Source organism: Parasteatoda tepidariorum, chromosome 3, assembly GCF_982258835.1.
Source record: "Parasteatoda tepidariorum strain Cologne lab strain chromosome 3, Ptep-v5.0, whole genome shotgun sequence".
In the NCBI taxonomy this organism is placed as follows: Eukaryota; Metazoa; Arthropoda; class Arachnida; order Araneae; family Theridiidae; genus Parasteatoda; species Parasteatoda tepidariorum.
The window spans coordinates 114514816-114535167 of NC_141757.1; the positions used below are offsets into that span (position 1 = coordinate 114514816).

At 26.3% G+C, this 20352-nt stretch overlaps 1 protein-coding gene across 1 annotated transcript; it reads right to left on the minus strand.

Moving 5' to 3' along the window:
• Positions 1 to 256: 256 nt before the first annotated feature.
• Positions 257 to 19562, minus strand: LOC107457315 (dnaJ homolog subfamily C member 21). Its single transcript, XM_043054092.3, has 14 exons — positions 19312 to 19562; positions 18182 to 18310; positions 16477 to 16565; positions 15508 to 15627; positions 12742 to 12927; positions 12187 to 12237; positions 11855 to 11934; positions 8839 to 8954; positions 8626 to 8695; positions 8357 to 8536; positions 6463 to 6544; positions 3449 to 3597; positions 2273 to 2363; positions 257 to 911 (listed from the first exon to the last, which is right to left on the minus strand). Exons 1-14 carry the CDS (start codon positions 19406 to 19408, stop codon positions 759 to 761), a joined length of 1593 nt encoding a protein of 530 aa, XP_042910026.1. The 5' UTR covers positions 19409 to 19562; the 3' UTR covers positions 257 to 758.
• Between the last annotated feature and the right edge of the window lie 790 nt (positions 19563 to 20352).

The following is a 20352-nucleotide window of genomic DNA, read 5'->3' on the forward strand; positions in this document are numbered from 1 at the left end:
ATTTGGTGTTGAATAAAATATTTTTATAATGTAACTCTTCATTTAAAAGAAAATTTTGATAAAATATGTTATGTATTGGTAAATTGAAAATCTGATTGGTGTAATTTAGGTACACCAGTTAGACAGAGGCTGTAGGTACGGTTTTTAAGTTTCCGTAAATGATGAATCGAATATTATTATTTAAGTTTTTAATATATATTGTTATATTTTTTTTAAATCTTAAATATTAGATTTATCAAAAAAATTTAAAAAGTAATTTTTTTTTCTAAATAAAATATTAGAATTTGTTAAAACTATAAACAGGGTTGTCTGAAAAGTTTAACTTCTTTTACTTTATTTACATCATACTAGAGCTGTACAATGGGCTTAGAAAGCATTTCTAAGGGTGATTCGCAATTTGATCTTCTGCAGAGGGGATGTATGGTTCCCGACAACCCACACGTAAAATCATCATTAGAGTTTAAAAAGGACACTAATACCGTACATGCTTGGATCCTTTGCATACTGATCACCGTGGTCGCATACCTGACCATGGCCACTGATGTTTGACTTTGGCAATCTACTGGGAACCATGTCTTACAATCAGTCCACTGAAGGACAGAAAAGTCGAGTGAAAGTTTACAACATAAAAGTTGAAGATATTCAAAGAGCCCTCGACTAGCTCCTTGTTACAGAACTCCCCCGTCAACAAATAATTCAAAGTAGTATATTGAATAAAAATAACTACAAAATTTTAAACAATATTCTAGAAATTAGCATTAATTTCTTTTTCTTCGTTGCTTTTTGCTAGATGTAGCATTTTGTTTTGAGTTTACATTCTTATAACTGGCATGTCCACTTTCCTTTAAATGATCAAAAAGTTTGTTTCTTGATTTAAAATTTACATTACATGTTTCACAAACAGTAATAGGCTGTAAAAAGAAAAAGAAATAAATAATTATGGAAGTATTATAGAAAACATTTTCATTATATGGAAGAATCATTAAAAAAAAAAAAACTTTCTTTGGTCATAGAAAATAAACAATTGGGACTATTGTTAACTAAATTGATGTAATTCATTGAAAAAGAATTGTCAGTTTTTTATAGTGTGTTTAACGTGTTAACACTTGTAATTTCAGTCCATCTGCTGCATCAGTCATAAATAAAAGTGTACATAACGAATCTTAGAATGCTTTTAAGCAAGAACTATATAAAACGAAGAGCAAATATAAGAGTTTTTTTTTTTAGATAAAAAGAATTTTTTTCTCATTGTTAAAATCTTAATAAAAAATTTCCAGGTAAATTTTAACAATAACCAGATTTTTTCCTGGTAAATTTTAACAATAATTTAGATTAAGAAATTTACAATATAAGTACATTTTTCATATCTTTTTATTTAATATTTAAATATAATATTTTGCAGTAACAGATTCTAATCAAATGAAAGTTTTGAGTAGTGGATTTTATATTTTATAAAATTATAAGAAAAATCATTTACATAAGAACTGAAAAAATGCAACATTATTATATTAGCCATGAAATAAATAAAAAAAATTAAAACTGCTTTAATAAATCAAAATATACTGTAGTTTATTTGCAGAATCATATTACTGTTAAAGCAATAATTTATTTACTTATGATTAGGAATCAAAATTCACTTGAATATAATATGCTAAATTTTAACATCTATTACCAACCTATTTAAATTGTAATATTTTGCAAATATATTTCCATTTAAAGTTTTTTTAAAAACAAAACTGTTAAAAGAAAGTTCTGCTTATTTTGTTTGTACTAACTAATTTCATATGTTTTAAATTAAGTCAACATTATGATAATTTTAACTTTACAATGATAATGGAAACTTTACAAGAAACAACAGTAATTGATTTTAGAATTATTTACTCTAATGCTTTTACATAAGAGTAAAGAAAGAAATTTTCTTTTTGATTCACTTATATAAAGCTCCATTACAGGAACACAATTTATCCAATCACAATACACGTGATAGTAAAAATTTAATAGAAGTCTTGAAACCAGCTATAGAATGTCAGTAAAACAACCTATTGAAATTAAGTTAATCAAAACTACGGAATAAAATTAACAAATTGTTAAAAATAAAGTTTACTATCAGATAAAGGTAAATAAATAAATCTTTGTAACAAAATAATTATTGTATTTCTATAATATTTAAGTTAATACAATGAAAATAAAAAGTCTATTTTCCTTATTTTGCTTTTTCAAAAAAAAGAACATACATATATAAATACAAAACAATAGATATCTTTCAACAAACCTTTTCAACTTCTTCGTTTTCATTTTCAGCAGGAATTGAAATAATGGAGTTCCCTTTAGAAGCAGCTTTCCCTTTCTTTTTACATGCATTACTTTAAAAAAAAAGAACTTAAAATTTACTGAAATATAACTTAACATATCTTAATGATTATTTAATTAGAAAAAGGTTTGATAAAAAGGAAAGGGATATCCTGCGAAACATTATAAATTAATAATAAAACTACAATACAGTAAAACTTTGATATCACAAAATTGAAGGTAGACACTAAAAATGTTATAACTTTAGAAGTTAAGAATATCAAAAAATATAAATAATTGTAACATTTTCGATTAAGTAAGAACTGTGTTAGCATTTTAAAAGTTATATAACTTGTATTTACATAAAACAATGTCCCTATCTTTGCTTCTTCAGTTGAATTTAGGTTTTACTGAAATTTTTCTGCTTTGTCATCATTCTCTTTGAAGTATCAGTTTCTTTTAAATTTATAATTTAATTTTCAATGTTATGGACTAATGTTCTTATTTATGTACACACATCTTACACCTCGACTTCTTTTTAAACATGACAATTTGACGAACTAGTTCATAAAATTGCAAAAAATTTAAATTTAAGAAAATATTTTAAACTCTTTTAAAATTAGGGGAAATTTTTTTCTTCAAAATTATAAATGTTTCTTTAAGTTAGGGGGTATTGAGAAATGTGTTCCAGTTATAAGACGTTTTCTTTTCTCTTTTATTTGAATAATAAATGTGTATTGAAAATTTAAATTTTTCTATGCATCAGAAAATTCCTACTATTGAAGTTAATGATAGAAATTTGACAATATTACTGAAATATAAAATGAGTATTGCAAAATACATTTTAAGAGCATGTAAATTAAGGAAAAAAAAGTAGTCTGAACTTATGTTTGAATTTAGAGACATATAATTTAAACTTGATAATTCTTCAATGCATAACTTGAACAGGATAACTCCAGGCTATTCTCTAGCATAACAAATTCTATTTTCTATGTATGGCTTACACAGAGCATATGTAACAGCCACATTTAATCAAGAATTGATAAATAAATAATGTAAGAAATTTATAAAATTCATTATTATTGGCAAAAAAATAACATTAAAATTTTTATTGAAATTATATTCAATTTAAATAATATAAATGTAGCTTAATACTTACTTCTTTTTTGTTTCTTCCTCTGAGTCTTTATTATCTTTTATTTCATTATTGGTAATCGTACTCTCATTATCAATATTTATATCCTTGTTGTCATTAATATTCAAAGTTTCAAGTTTTTCTTCTACAATTTCACCTGTTTCGTATAATTTCTAGAATTTAGAAGAAAAATTATATTTCGAAATTAGTATTACAACTCAATGTATGATAGGTTACTTTAACATGAATATAATTTAACACTTAAGAGATCATGATAATAAAAATTTTCCCTTTCATAAAATGCAAAATTTATAATAAAATTTTTGATTAAACAACATCAATACAAAAATATTGCATATTTTTAAAATTCACAGTAAAATTAAAAAAAAAAAAAAAGAAAGCAGAGTTATGTATATTATTGAAATTTTTATAACTATATTTTAAAACTATTTCATAGCAAATTTCTTATCTCATCAATTTCAAATTAATATTTCTGAACCAAAAAATTATCTAATGCTATGTATCAAGAAACACAGTCAATTGACTATACCTCAATCATGAGTTACTGGCCCTTTTATATTCAGTTTGAAGTTAATTATTTTCAATTATTACACCTTTAAACTAAATCTGAAAAAAATAAATAACACTTTCTTGCAATCCATGTAGAATAAACTTAATGGGTCAGAACATGTTGAGTCAGCAAGAGAGAGAGAGAGAGGGTTAATAGCTGTGAGGAATTAATAAACTTGTTTTTTTTGTTGTTTGTGATGTCAGCATTAAAACTGCAGAATATAGCATTGGAATTTCGAAATTAAAGGATTCCATACAAATATAACTGTCAAAAAGGAAAGAACATTTGGAACTTTATTACGCATTATGTTTATTAGTATTCATTTTTTCTTCTTCTTTTAGTATGATCTGTGGCACAATAGTGCTGTCTGTGGTTTTGCAAGTGGCCGCCTTGTTCCTTCAATGCGTAGTTGTAGATTTGTGTTTATCCGTCAATGTTTAATTAAAATAGTTTAAGTCATGATGACTCAGGGGATAGAGTGTTTGCCTTCTAATGAGGCGACTCGCACCGACCACAGTGCTGACGTAAAATATCCTCAGTGGTAGACGGATAATGGGTTAGAGTCCCCTTGCCTACAGACTAACTGTTGGAGACTTTCACGCTTTTCCTCTCCATGTAACGCAAATGCGGGTTAGTGCCATCAAAAAGTCCTCCAGGAAGGCAAATTTCTCCCAATACTTGATCCAGCAGTTCCCTTGTTTTCTAAATTCGGATCAAAATTACAAGGTTACAGAGTTGAACATTGGCAGTCGTAAACCCAAAATTGGGTTGGCTGTTCAGCAACGGTTATAAAATAAAAAAATAAAATAGTTTTCTACTTTCAGCCATTCGATTTTGGATGTTTTTATAGACTTTCTTTTCTAGAAAGCTGTTCATCCGAACCGAAAAAAAGAAAGTCAACAGTAACTGTTCAAATATAAGTCATTCATTTCAATCCTACCAATTTCTGAATAAATTTTATGCTTTTTAATCAGACGTAAGCCAGTAGTTTTGGAAGAAAAAAATAGTGAAATTTTTTTCAGTAACTAAAAAGTTTCAAAAATATTTTTCAAAATGATAAATGAAACAATACTAATTACAAATTAAAGAATAATAAAATTTATTAAAGTAATTATTACATAAATAACATATAAATTTTTTATAAATATATTCGGCACTTTTAATTCAAGTCATCAAATTCCTTTTGTGGTTCAATTTATTAAACCGTAAAATTATAGTTACAAAGTATCATTACTTACTGAAATCTCATTTAGAATAACTTCTTACTAATCACCAACAATCTAATATTCAGTTTAAAATTGTAGTTTAGTGAAATATTTTTTTAAACACATATATTCCGTTTCAATTTCATATAAGTGTTACACTAATTTCAAATGTGACTAAATACTTTTTTCCAAACAAATTAATTTATGACTGACTCTCAGTTAACAATTCTATCATTATTCATTTGTTTTTTTGGAATAAAATCATGTTAAATTAACTGTACAAAGAGATCAATCCATATTGATGAACAAATATATAACCTTCAATTAACCTTTATAAAATTTCCTGTAAGAAAAATAAATACCTTATATATTTTTGTTTTTAATATCATTCAAGATTTATAAAAATTATGGAATAACCAATCTGGTAGAATAGATAAGATACTCCAATCACTTTTGAATAATTTGATTATGATTCCCTAGTTCAATGTACACATTTTTTAAAAATTATTAAGGTATCTTGATGAAAATCTGGTGAAATAAGTGGAATTTTCAGTATTGGCAGAAATGTGGCAGGGTTATTATTTGCTGTTAAAACTTGTGTAGGAGTGTTTATTGCTCAGTGAAATTCATTTCAATGCAAACACTTAATAAATATTTAGAATAGGCAGATTTTTAAAATTTTCGTTTTACCACTGTGACAAATTTTCTGCAAACGTTGTTCTCACATTTGTGTATATTATGCATATAGCTGGATATAGCAATAAGTTATGTTATTCCCCTGAACACTTTTTCAATGTTATTAAAAATATTCTAACAATAATAATCTATAAACTGATAGTCAAAAAGCATGTATTTTTAAAGATGGAATCAACTCTATTATTTATATAATTTTTTATTAAATTTCATAAATTTCCAAAAGTATTAATTAAAATGTTTTATAATACTCATTTTTTTGAAGTCAACAATTGACAATAAATCAATTTTCTGTTAAGTTGAAATTTTTAATTGTTTCTATCAGATTTAACGCATTATAAATTGATGGTAATGCAAAAAATATAACTACAACTTTTTTTTACAATTACACATAAAACTAAAAAAATCAATATTTAAATATTACTAAAAATTAAAATAATAAATGATTAATTAAAATAAATCCTAGGATACAGCTAACACTGAGTTCATTATATATGAACACATAATTACAAATAGTAATTAACATGAAAATTTATGAAGTTAAATAGCCATTTATTTTCAATTCTTACTTCTGTTACATTCAAATCACTTTCTGTATCAATACATTTGGCTTTTTTCTCTTTCTTCTTCTTTCTTTTTGATTTTGTTGAGCTATAAAAAATATAAGGAAAAATGACATAATATTGTTTTAAATTTTGAAAAAATATATCATACATGATTATGAAAGAAGATATACAGAAGAACACAAATAGAGTATCAACAAATACTATAAGCAATGAACTACATCACTCTAAGTATGTCTTGACAGATAGGATAATATATTTAAAAAATGTAATTAAAAGAGAGAAAATTGTTTTTCTCTAGAATGCATTAGATTGAAAGTTTACTAAAATTCAGAGTGAATACTGCGTAAAATTATAATGTGTAAAAGCATAAAAATTGTAGGATACAGACAAAAAATCGATATATAAATGAACAAAAAAACTTCATAACAAAACATCACAATTCAGGTGTAACTTAAACCAAGAATGATTACATTTACTTTTGGCACAGGTTTAGTGAATTAATATCAGTTCTTAGCTTGTCTGCTAAGGAACAGCACTCTGTAGGTACTGGCACAATGCACATAGTTTTATGAGGTTTAATGAGTGTTCAGTGAAGGTCATGCTAATGTCCAGCGAAAAGCCCAGTACTTTGTGACTACTAATTCTAATGTTCTTTAAAAACAGAGTTTGTTTCTTGAATTAAGTAAATGCACAGTTCTATTTTTTAGACAGTAATTTGTTTTATTTTCATTTCATTTTACATTATTTTATAATCAGTGCTGAATAGCCAACCCAATTTTGAGTTTATGACCATCAATGTTCAACTCCGTAGCCTTGCAATTTTGAACTCAAACCAAAAAAACCTAGATCAAACATTGGGACAAACTTGTCTTTGTGGTGGAATTTTTGATGGCATTAATCCCCATTTGCATTACATGGAGAAGAAAACCACATGTACCTCCCACGGTTAACTAAAAGTCAAGGAGGTTCTAATGCAAGATCCACCTATCACTGAGGATATTGTTCATCAGAATTGTGGTCGGTGCGAGTCTGGAACAGAATAACTACCAACGAGCTATCGCTGGGATTCAAACCTGGGTTATCTCATTGGGAGGTAAATGTTCTACTCCCTGAGCCACCGTGATTCAGAAAGTTCATTATGCGATCTTTATTTTAATTGTTAGCTATAAATTACCTTAAAAAAGCAAGATGTTGTGCTGAAAGCAAGAAGTTGTGCTGATAGTTTAACACAAGGGTTATTAGGGCCTACATGGGCTCAAGTAGCTCTACCTCAAAGAAGACAGCAAAAATCTCGGAATCTTGTCTTAAATGGAAATATTTCATGATTTGTCTCATGATCTTTAATGTATTTCAACATATGTTTTTTTCATTTGGATCATTGATAATAAAATTTGTTCTGTTCATCTGAATATTTTGTTAAATTGCATAATTCAACAATCTAATGAGTAGTAACAATGATATTTCAGACTTAGATGAAGACACTGGTGGCATAGAAAAACTTTTTAAAAGAAATTAATTATGAAATGTTGCTCAGAGCTTGCAATGTGCAACAGAAAAATTTGTAAAGAAAATATAAAACAAAAGCAAGCATCAATTAAGGACTTCTAAATCTAAATTAAAATATCATTTACTGAAAAACTTAGGATAACAATATAGAAAATACCTTTTTGCTACAGGTATTCTTCCATAGAGACTTCTTCTCAAAAAATATAAAATTATTGAATTATTTAAAAGCAATAGAATCTTACTTTTTATATATTTTATAAAAAGAAAATGTGAATTTGTGTAAAACACAAGTTGATTAACTCTTAAAGGGAATTTATAGAAATTACAATATCATATAAGAATGCAATAATTTATAAAATATTTACTAAGAGAAATACTTTATTTTCATCACCTTTTTATAAGATCACCTAAAAGAGTTTCACTAGATTCTAAATTATCAGATTCAGGTCCTGCTGAATTATCATCTAGTACATTTACATCCAATGAATTTTCCTCATCTTCTTCTTGCATTAGCAATTTCAAAGTAGCCACATTTTCCTTATGTTTCTTTGAATTTTTATGGTTTTTCATGCTGCATTTAATGGAAGGAAAAAATAAAATTAACAATACTAAAATGTTGTGAAAAAAAACAACAACTATGGAACAAATGTTCCTACATACGCTTGCACTGATCTGAAATCCTTTTCGCAAGCAATGCAATATAATTCTTCATTGTATTCATACTCCTCATCTGTAATCAAGAAAAGAATTAAGTTTTAAAAAAAATATTAATTATGGAAAAGAACAGCACTGATTAAAAGAATATAGAACAAAATGATAGATTATTCATTGAATAACATCAGGGATTAACTGAACCAATAATATTCACGTTACCTGTACAAGATGAATCTGCACCAAAAGTATCATCAATATGATTTTCTAATTCATTAAACTTTTCTTCTAACAGTGACATCGATGCCCATTCAGATTCTTGATAATTTTCTAAAGATCTTTAAAAACAAAGAAACTTAGTTTTCATAATAAAGATTAAATAATAGTAACTAAAACTCGTATACAGTGGTTTTATTTCCTTATAGTGTGTTAAGTGAATAAAGAGTAGTATATAAACAAAGAGTGTTAGCTTATTTTGATTATGAAATCTTGTACGTAGTAATTGGTCTTACTAATGAACACAATATGCCAACTACTAAACATAAGTTAATCACTTGGTTGTACAAATACAAAATGCTAATCTTTAAGAGCATTTTCAGATATAGCGTCATTTTTGTGCACTGTATGCTTTAAGAGATAATATTTCAAAAAGATAGATACGTAATGCATTAGTTGAGATTTTTAGCATAAGTTACATTAAAAGGAAATATGAATAAGCTTCAAATATTATTAAAACAATTGTCATGTCCCTAATCTTACTTATACATTGCCTGCTGCCAACTTAATTCTAAGAGTTAAGAATTGAAATCTAAGAGTTCGTTCGAAGATTTGATTTTATGAAGTGGATGATTTCATAAATTGGAATGTCTACACTTGGGAAAAACCATTCAAAGTTAGACTTTAAAGTTACACTAAAAGCCAAATTGATTAATACATTTATATTTAATATTTAGTGATTCTAATTTTGAGATTTTATTTAAACATGAACACATTACAGCAGGGTTTTAAAATATTAGCATATTTGTTTGACTCACAAAATTTAAAATTAAGAATTCAACATGGTTTGAAAATAGAATATTTGAAATTAGTTTTTTTTTGTAAAGTTCAATATTTACTTTTTTTTGCTATAAAGCTTATTTTAAAAATATCAAATGCTTTTCTGACATCTGTTGAAGATAGATTTACTTTACGTTGAATAATTGAGTAAATGAAGATTATTGATATAGCATTTCATAAGTTTTCTCAATTCATAAACAGTTTTCATTTAGATTTCTTTTGCAGTAGTATAATTATTATTTTCACACCACAATTTCCCTAAGAAGTATAATTCCCATCCATTTCTTTTGCTCGGGTGGGATAGAATGAAATTTGACACTTATACATTTTCATAACTTGAGAAAACAGAAAGTTCTAATTATTCAGATTCATTTTTTAAAATATATGTCCTACAAAAATGCAATAATTATTTTATTGAAATATGGTTTTAGCATGTATTTTTATTGTAATTATTCCAATCTGCAGATCTGATTTTTAAAAAAACTTGCTGATTTCATAACCGAGTGATGTTATTAGTTGCCTTCAACATGTTCTCTTAGAATATTTTTTTAAGCACACAAAACAAAATAAAGACCACAAAATTTATATAAATTCAATTGTGTGCTGGTTAATCTTATATTAAAAAAATTCCTTAGCATACGTCAGTAATTTGTAACAAAGGCAGAGTTCAAATATGATATAAGAATATTTTTTGGGGTATTTCGGACTCTTCTGCCCCTTTATCAGTAAAAATAAGCAAATAACAAACCCTAAGCCCCTTATTATGTGCTTACATAATATTTAAACAGCCCAAATATCCAGTCTAAAGTCTTGAAATGCTAGCTTAGCCTGCTGAGATCTATGTTTGCACAGTTTATATTTTTGAATAGTACAGTGAAGCTTTCAGGAGAGACCACTTTTGGGAGGCACAGAATTTTTTCCATAGACTTTGTATTCAAGAAAATCTTTAGAAGAGACCATAAAAACTTCTTCCAGCGACCGGACAAATAAGGTCAAAAAAAGAAACACGAAAAAATATCAAACTTAGAAATATTAAAAAACAAACAAGTAGATTCAAAGGTATTCAAAATATCTATGAGTGGCTATAATTTAGAGAGCTCATTTTGATGATTGCTGAAAGAGATTGACAAACTCATGTTACAGTCAGAGTACACTAAACACGATGCTATCAATGATTTAGTGTTAGAAGTTAAATTAGGAAAAAAAAGTTATTTTAGAGAAAAAAAAATTAAGCATCTCAAACAAACAAACCTCTCTTTTTTTAAAGTAAACTATTTTTATGATATAAAATTAAATGCCAACTTATATAAAAAACATAATTTTAATCATTTGTTTAAAGTAGTTCTATCATTCATAATTAGTAAATTTGTTTTTACACATAAGTATATCAGAAGATATTCATATAGATCATATCAGAAGATATATCAGAGTATATCAGAAGATACTCATATAGAGAAGATCGTATATAGATCATTTTTAATGACACTAAATTTTATTCATTGATCTGGTTTTAATGACGTCAACGCGAGTGGCATTTCCATACCAAGAAGATGACACAGAGTAAAATTAAAATTGCTAGGAAAAAAGCATGCACTTTCAATAAGATTTTGAAGTCAAAGGAAATAACCCTATAAGAATGACCAACCTCCATTAGCGACCATTTTACTGTGGAACCGAGTGTTCGCTCCCAAGAGGCTTCAGTGTACTTAAGCTTACAATTAAACTTAAAAAGGAAAAATAGTTAGTATAAAATGAAAATACGATAAAAAGGAAATAGAGGATAAAAAGAAATTAGAGCTATTTAGAAATTCTTTTTCAATCAAATTTAAGTTTGAATTACAAAAATACAATAGTTGTCTATTGAAACTGCAACTGAGTTCATTTAGTGAATATCTCAGTAATTTATTAAAATATGCATGTTTATGGCACATGTAATAATTACAAGAATTTAAGCTGAATGAAAAATATAGGTTTATACAGAAGTCAGTTAATAAGAATGATAAATAGATTAAAAAAAATTGTAATGTTTTATAACCATAATTCATCCAAAACATTTGCACTTTTCTCTAGAGAAATATTAAAATATAATTAGTGTGAATGTTATTCATCTAATGCGTGAAAGATATGAAGCGTTCATATACATCAAAAACACCTTTTTTAATAGTAAGAAAATATTACTAACTTATTACGTTCTAAAACTTGCTGTCTTCGCAGCTCCTCTGCTTTTTTTGCTTTCTCAATTTTCCTTTCTTCCTCTAATTTCTAAAATGTAGTATTTAGTTTATTTGGATTAAAATAAAAAGTAAAAATACATATTTTAATAGTATTTTCATAAATCTTAGATTGATCATAAGAGAAGAGAAAAGAAAAACATGCTATTTGACTTCATTTGCATAAATTCATATTACTTTTAACTGGTGTAATATTTTATACATACTTAAATTAACTAAATATCAATTAAAGTCTTTCTTAAATTACTGGGATGAAATTTTTAAATATAAGTGAAGTATTTACCTTTTGAGCTTGAACTCTTTTATCTCGTTTTCGCACAAAAGCTACTAGTTCCTATGTAAATAAAATGTAAAATATTAAGAACAAGCTCACAAAAGCTGCTATAAAAATAATGTTAATAATATAAATTTTTCAAATAAAATATTTAGCAATGTTTGCATTTCAATGAATTTTTGAAGAATAAAAAAAGTTATAATTGTATCAAGATGTACAAGAAAATTTAATTCGATGAGAAGCAAAGTAATAGCATTAAATTGACATAGTTTATTTAAAAGAAAATCAGTAAAATGAGTTAGTCGATTTAATCTACAAAACTAAAATTTTAACTTCATACTTAGTTTTCATTATTAAAAATATATTTAAGCCATTAATAATATACATTTGAAAAATAGAATAGAAGTTTTAATTTACACTACCTGCAAAAAATACAAAACATATATAACAGGAAAACAAATGAGAAAATGTAATGTAGTTACACCATATAACTTTTTTAATTTGGAAAACTCGTATTAAAGTAAATGTAGAATAACCTAAATAAGTTTAAATAAGAAAACATACTCTGACTTCCTCATTTCGGATTTTTCTATGTTGTTCTCTTAGTTTTTTATTTTCTTTTTCCATTGCACGGATTACTGGCCTGCCTGCACCAGATTTTCTAGCCTCAACTAAATCAAACTTATCATCCCAAGAATAAGACTTTACAGTACAATAGCTCTGCCAGTATGCATAAAAACTGTGTACAACCTATAATGGCAAAGTATTGAGTAAGCTTTGTGTTATATAAGAAATACTTTAAATAGACAAAAAAAAAAAAAAAAAAAAAAAAATGCTGAACAAAATGGACACAAAATAATACTTTGGAAAACAAATATATTATCTATTTCATTTGGGAATATCAAGTAAATAATATGCTGGACAAAAATGAAATATATAGATAAATTAAAATTTAAAAAAAATGAGTTTATAAATATAATAACACATTTTTAGCATCCTATTAATAAATTAGGAAGAGAGTAAAAACAAAACATACATATGTGGCTAAGTTATTTATTAGAATACAAACTTATATAAAAATAATAATTGAATAAATTGTAAATAAAAACTAATAATAACATGAAAGAGGCAAGGCGGAGTGAATTGAAAAAATAATACACTAAGAAACACTTATAAATTTTAACTAACACAAATTTATCTTAAAAAAATTGAAATTAAAAGATACATTTCATAAAGATTTCTTCAAACATTGAATATTTGAGAGACTTAAAGATAAAAGTTTTTCTTTTCTTTTTTAGTTTTAAAGAAATAGTCATTATCAAATGAAATATTAGTATTAACTTACAACAGCTAGCTGTAAAAGTTAGAAGCAACTTACTGTTTATACCACTAAGTTGAATTGGAAATTTTTTTATAGTACTTAAGTTCAGTTCTTACATAATATAACGATTTCTATATTATTTGTCGAAGCAGATAATCTATATCAATTTGTGGAAAGATTAAGATATTTCAATTTTCCCTTCATTCTCAGACTTGTCAATAACTCAATAATCTTCAAATTCAATTTTTAATTAATTACAAGCAACAACAAGATTATTAACAAGAAACTCATTTTCAGTTACATACAGTATGGAACCGATTATCCGGAACGGTCGGGACCATCGCTATTCCGGATAACTGATTTTTCCGGTTTTCTGAATCGCTACAAAAAGCTGTTTTTTTATTGTTAAACCCAACTAAAAAAAAAAAAAATTGGAAATAATCTTAAAAATTAGAAAAAATGATGAAGTAATACACTAATGATTATTTCCAAAATGATGGTAAGGTAAACATCTTTAAGAAAAGAAAGAAAAATCGTAAAATCTTATGAGGAAAAATTTCTTTTTTTTTTTTAAAAAATGGCGAGAAAATTCATTGAATTTCGTTCCGGTTTTTTGGTTTTCCGGTTTTCTGATTTCTGGATAACGGGTTCTGTACTGTATTAGAAATAAGTAAATACCAGACTTGATGATCATAACATAACAAGATAAAGCCCCATTTGATAATAGTAACACACACACCAACATTTAACCCTGAGCCTATGTCCTTAAAGGGACATTTAATCACTGATCGGTTAATGGTTAAGGTTGGAAGGCGAGACAAATAGAAGACAGAGAAAAATAGCAAAAAGCAATAAAGAAAAAAAAAGCAAATACAAAATTTAAAAAAAAAAAAAAACTAAAAAACTGAAAGAAGAAAAAAGATTTTTATAATAGTTAGGGCATTTTGATTAGAGGGTATCTAAAGCTAATTGGTTTAGTTTAGTTGAGGTTGGGGCTCACTATTGCATAATTTTGTCATTTTTTTCATGAAAATTACTTCAGGATTTCCTCGCATTCTTCTGGAAAATTAATCAGGTTGGTTGCCTTTTGTTTCAACTTATGATTCTTATAGATAGATCTCTTCCAGGATAAGAGGAATTCTAGCTTTGGTTGTTTAAAGTGGTAGGAGAAGTGGTAAGCGGACATTGTATTACATAGTGCCACACTGTTCCTACTCAACCACAGGCACAAGTGTAGTCAGTAACCAGGCAGAAGCGTTTTAGATATGGCCATGCTCTGTACATGTACTGTATGTTTGTGTATGCTCTGTTCATGGCCATGCCCTGTAAAGAAGAGGATTAGCTGCCTATTCCATTCTACTGGTTTGAATGAGGCATTTGGTAAAATTTCTCTGATTAATATTCTTAATTTGAGTTTGTGATGATGCCAGTAGTGTTGTTAGTCCTTTTAATTTTTTGCGTTTAAGCTTTAAGCTTAATGAATGAATGTGGAATTTTGATGTTGAAAAATTGCCTCTTGTTAATTGCCCCTTTAGCTAAGTTATCTGCTTGTTCGTTTACACTTGTTATTATGTGCTTTAATCTATGAAATTTGGAGGCCGTTAGTATTATTAAGTAGATTTTGGATGTCCTGTACAATCTGGTGAGTGGTATTATAATTCTTAAGTGCCATTATTGTTGAAAGGTTGTCTGACCAGATTGCAGTTTGGTGATAATAGTAATAAGTGCCATAACAAGTGAATGATATTACAAACAAACAGGACCTCAATTTCAGAAAAATAAATGTTATATCAAATTAGTTTACAGTATGCAACAAAACAAAATATGCTTATGAGTAATAAAGCTAAAAGGAATGCAAAATATTTTTACACTGAGTGAGACACCTAATGAATAAAATAAAATACAATAAATAAAAAAAAACATTTCCTATGTAGGCATTATACTAATAAAAAAAGAAGTTATGAATATCACAACACAATAAAAAAAATTGACTTGATAAAAAACATTACTTCTTCATAGGAGCTATCAGAAGAACCAAAGCTTGGAGCTTCAAAATCTTTTTCATCCATAAAAGGTTTGTCTTCAGTGGCTATTGTTTCAAAAACTTGACGATATACAGTATAGAAACCCTTGAAAATAAAATATGAAAAATTTAGAAAACTGAGATACATCATCCATAAAAGGTAAATTACATTGTGTCTTAAATATTGAACAAAATACAACAGTAATTCATTGCTGGATTATGTATAAAAAATTATTATTGAAAATTAAATCATAGCATTTGTTAAAATACTTTAGTAAGACAAAGAAACGCTTCCTTCAAGAAAAAATATAATAACTATAATTTTTATCTGTAAGTTATAATGAAAATTTTAAATGCCAAAGATGTGACCCAAAAAACAACAATTTTTAACCCTTTAAAGACATTTTTATATCTGCTTTATTGCATTATTCATTTAATCATAATGTACATATTATTCAAAATGACCACCTTACTGAATTTTTAATACTCATGTTGCATTACTGAAAAAAAAAAAAAAAAAAAAAACTTCATTTCAAAAGTTTCTTTTCATTTAATTATTTTTTTAATAATTTTTGTTGATTCAAATGACTTATAGTCAGCAGTAGTGATTGTTTTGAAAAAACAAAAATGTTTGACACTTATTTACAAAATGATTTTTAAGGGAATACCAATAAAGAAATATATATATTTTTTTTTGTCAAAGAGTTTAACTCACACATTGCCTCTAAGGAATAGTAAATAGAACTTTATGTATCCTGTCATTATAATGAAGGGGTTACTGTAATGAGAGGTCACTCTAGAAAGCAGACACTGTATAAACATGTATCACTGTCATCGAAGTTAAATAAGAAAAATTTTATAATAATAGATAAAAAATAAAATTACCCCCCCCCCCCAAAAAAAAAAAACAATTTCATCAATCTCACTGAAAAAAAAGAAGATAAATAATACTTGCTTTTTCACCATCATTATAACCCTTAAAACAACTTGTATTGAAATACTGATACACATTTAAGGTATTATTTTTGAAGGCTTCTTCTGCATCTAAAACATAATTAAAATGCATTTAATAGTAATAAAAAATGCAAGGCAATTAATTGTAAAACAACTCATATTGCAGAATAATTCATGAAGATGACAATACAATGTTGTTCATTCAACATCAACATTTACAGTTCTTTTTCTTAAATTATTAATTTTGTAAATGTCATCTGTTTTTCTTCTTCTTCTTTTTTAAACAAGTGTTGAGAATTTTTTAAATTTTTTTTCTGCAATTGTATACGGTGTTTGTTTAATTATAATTTTTTTTATTGTGAAGCAACACTAAAATTTTTATAAGTGTATAAAAATGCTAGAAGGATACTACGAACAATAATGGTATTTTTATAATCAAAAATAAGACTTCTATTAAATTATTAGAGCAAATCTAAAAATATAACTTTTAATTCTTAAAAGTTAAACTTAAATAACTTATACTTGTATTCTCTGTTGGTAAGCAGAAATAATTTAAATTTAAAAATCTATATATAATGGTAATATTGGTATCAAGTTTATTTTAGATAAACAAGACAAAACATTATGATTTAATAACACTGATCAACCATGTGAACTAAATTTTATTTCAATGAACACCATACATGAGCATTATCAAGTGGTTATTTTCTCATGTATTTTATTTTTTTAATTGTAATGCACTCATGCCAACATATCTGATAACATGTAGCAATTAGTACAATTTTGATGCATTAACAATGATTTTGCTACATAAAAGTGAACAAAATTTTGATAATAAGTTAAGTTTTTAAAAACTGTTAGTGAAATAATAGCAACAACATAATTGCCATATTATTACAAATTTCAAAGAAAGGTTAAAGAAAAAAAATCATTAAATATTGCGTTAAAAAAAATCAATGAAAATAAAAGGTGTTACAAGTGTCAAAACGAAAATAAAAAAATAATGGATAAAAAGTAATTTCTAGCTTATCTTTTGAGGCGATATTTTTAATAATTAACCTTGTTGTAATTGAAACAATTAAAGTTTATGAACTCAAAATTACTATGATTCATGATTTTTTTCTTTCTTTTACTCTGATAAATTCCAAGTGAATGTGCTTTCAAATAATTTATATTGGTATTTTTCTTTCTTTCCCCATAAAAAAAGAACAGAAAAAGACACGGTATATATACTGAATAGGAAACATTAATCATTTATAAATCATTTATTTGGTTTTATTTCTATTTAAAATATGTATACATTTGTACGAACAGAGGCCATTGACTATTTTATTAGCTACATTAAAATAGATCAGATAAGACTAAAACAGTACATTACAATAAATAGAAATTAATAGAGGGTAGAAAAAGTTTGATAGCTAAAATTTTATAAACGAATAGAATTTAATCTTTAATAATTTCATCCTTGCTACAGCCCTTGAAGGGCTCTAAGCTCTTTTTCCACTTTTCAAATGATAAGCTGCCTTCTTTTATTTTTGTTCTTCATAAATTAATTAAAACTAATTTCTGTTACTGTAGCCTGGTTAAACATATATAAATATATATTATGATCTAAAAACTCATCTAGTATACAGTCATAATTAAAAATTAAGCTTACATGTATCATACATAAAAAGAAAAAGAACTAATGTGTATAGAGAAATTACCTCCTCTTAATATATCATCTTTATGACGATCGTACCAAGCTCTTTCTTGTGGATCAGAAAGAACTTCATAAGCTTGTTGAATTAGCTGAAAGATTTCTGTTGCTTCAGTTAGTCGATGCAAATTTTTATCTGAAAATATGAAGTGAAGAACGTCAGTAGAAATCATGAAAATACTTTTAATTAAAATAATAAGGAAATCAATATTTAAATTTTAATACATTTTGAAAGGGAAAAATTTAAAAAGAAATTTAAAACAAAGTCATTTACATCTACTCTTATTTATTTTCAGTTACTTATTAACATGTGTGCCACTCTTCAGTCCTGGGGACTGAAATCAGTCTTGAGAAAAATCATTGGACTAAATTCCATCAATATTATTTCACATTTGCTTGTTTAAACTAATTTCCTTTTTTTTCCTTCTTAAAAATTTAATATATTTTCTATCAAAAATAAATTCATTTCTATAAAAACAATGTTATTTTTCACAATCATTATAAAATGATCAAGTATTGATGTCACACTGCAATTAAAGAGAAAGAATGAGATTTGTACTACTGCTGAATATAAATCTGAAGTTACAATTCTTCTCCCCCACTGCATTGGCCATAAATAAATCAAGATTTATTTATTATTATTTTTAATTTTAGTGATAGAACGAAAAATAATGGCGAAGCGAAAAATCAGTAGAGATTGAATAGTTTCCGAAAAAAGTTGTTAGTGGTCTTTTTATTCAGTTTTAGGTGCAAAAAATATACACGATTAGCTGCTTTTTTTTCTGTTAATACCACTAATAGTTTCCGAAAAAAGTTAGTAGTCGGTCTTTTTATTCAGTTTTAGGTGAAAAAAATATACACGATTAGCTGCTTTTTTTTGTTTGCTAAAAATTAATTAAATAAAGAAAAAAAATTAAAGAAAAAAAAAAAAAAACAAGTGATTGAGGCCATTATCACAAAAAGGTAAATTTTGGGGTCAGGGAGTTATAAATTTCTGAAAATTCCAGTAAACAATGCTGTACCATATTAATTTGCCAAAAAATAAGTGTCAAAGAACGAGCGATAAATATTAATGTTCTAAATGATGATTATTTAAGCTCAAATTTAAAAACAGTGTTTAATAGTTAAATATTTTACCAGGATGCCATTCCAATGCTAATTTTCTGTATGCCTTTTTCAGATCTTCGGATGAACAATCAGGGGATAATCCCAAAATTTCGTAATGGCATTTCATTTTGTAACAAAATTGGTTTGATATTTCAAGTCAAATACCCACCTTAATAGAAGCAATTTACCATTATTAAAGAAATCGATCTTGTTTCAAGTTGACGAACACGAAAACTCATTTGTTTACTTTTCAGGTATTAAACTGCTTGTTTTTGCTCAACTAACGTTCTTCTTATTCCATTTTCAATGCAGCAAGCCTGCTGCTTAGGCTGTTGCTTGGCTGACCGCCTTTTTAATAAATAGAGGCATTTGATTGGTCGATTACATCATCGTTTTCATCGTTATCTCTTCATCGTTTTGTCAGGTTTACTAGAATGGCGTTTTTAGCATTTTTGTTTGGCGCAATTTTAATAACGCGCATGCTCAGTTTGATAATTTATTCAAACCAATCTAAGTACTTCGTAGACAAAGAATATAGACGCTTGTATCCCCTCCTTTGCTCGTGTAACTCAAACAAAGACATAAAGATGGAAAGATCAATCACTGTACCAAACAGATGTCAAGGTGAACTTTGACACTGGACACATCACTGGTCTCTATTTTTTTTTATTTGATTTTCATAAATTGTTATGATAAATAATAACATTCTGTTACTGTGCCAGAAAAATCTGATCACATTTTTTTTAAAGATTTATAATTTGTAAATTTTAAATGAAAAAATTAATGTATTTTAAAAAAATGATTTTTATATTGTTCTGAAATTCAAATACTTGAAATAAATAAAAAAAAAAAAAACAATTTAAGTGCTTATTAAAAATATATAAAAAATATAAAATAACTAAAAAAATTAATAAAATGATTAAAATAAAATAGAACAGTTTTATAAGCAATCTAAGCTGCCCAAAGCATTTAATTTCATGATGAACAATAAATTGGAAAATGTTAATAATTGCTGAGATAGAGTCTCATAATTGCCTGTTAGCGTTCAGTTAGTTAGTTATTAAAACTTAT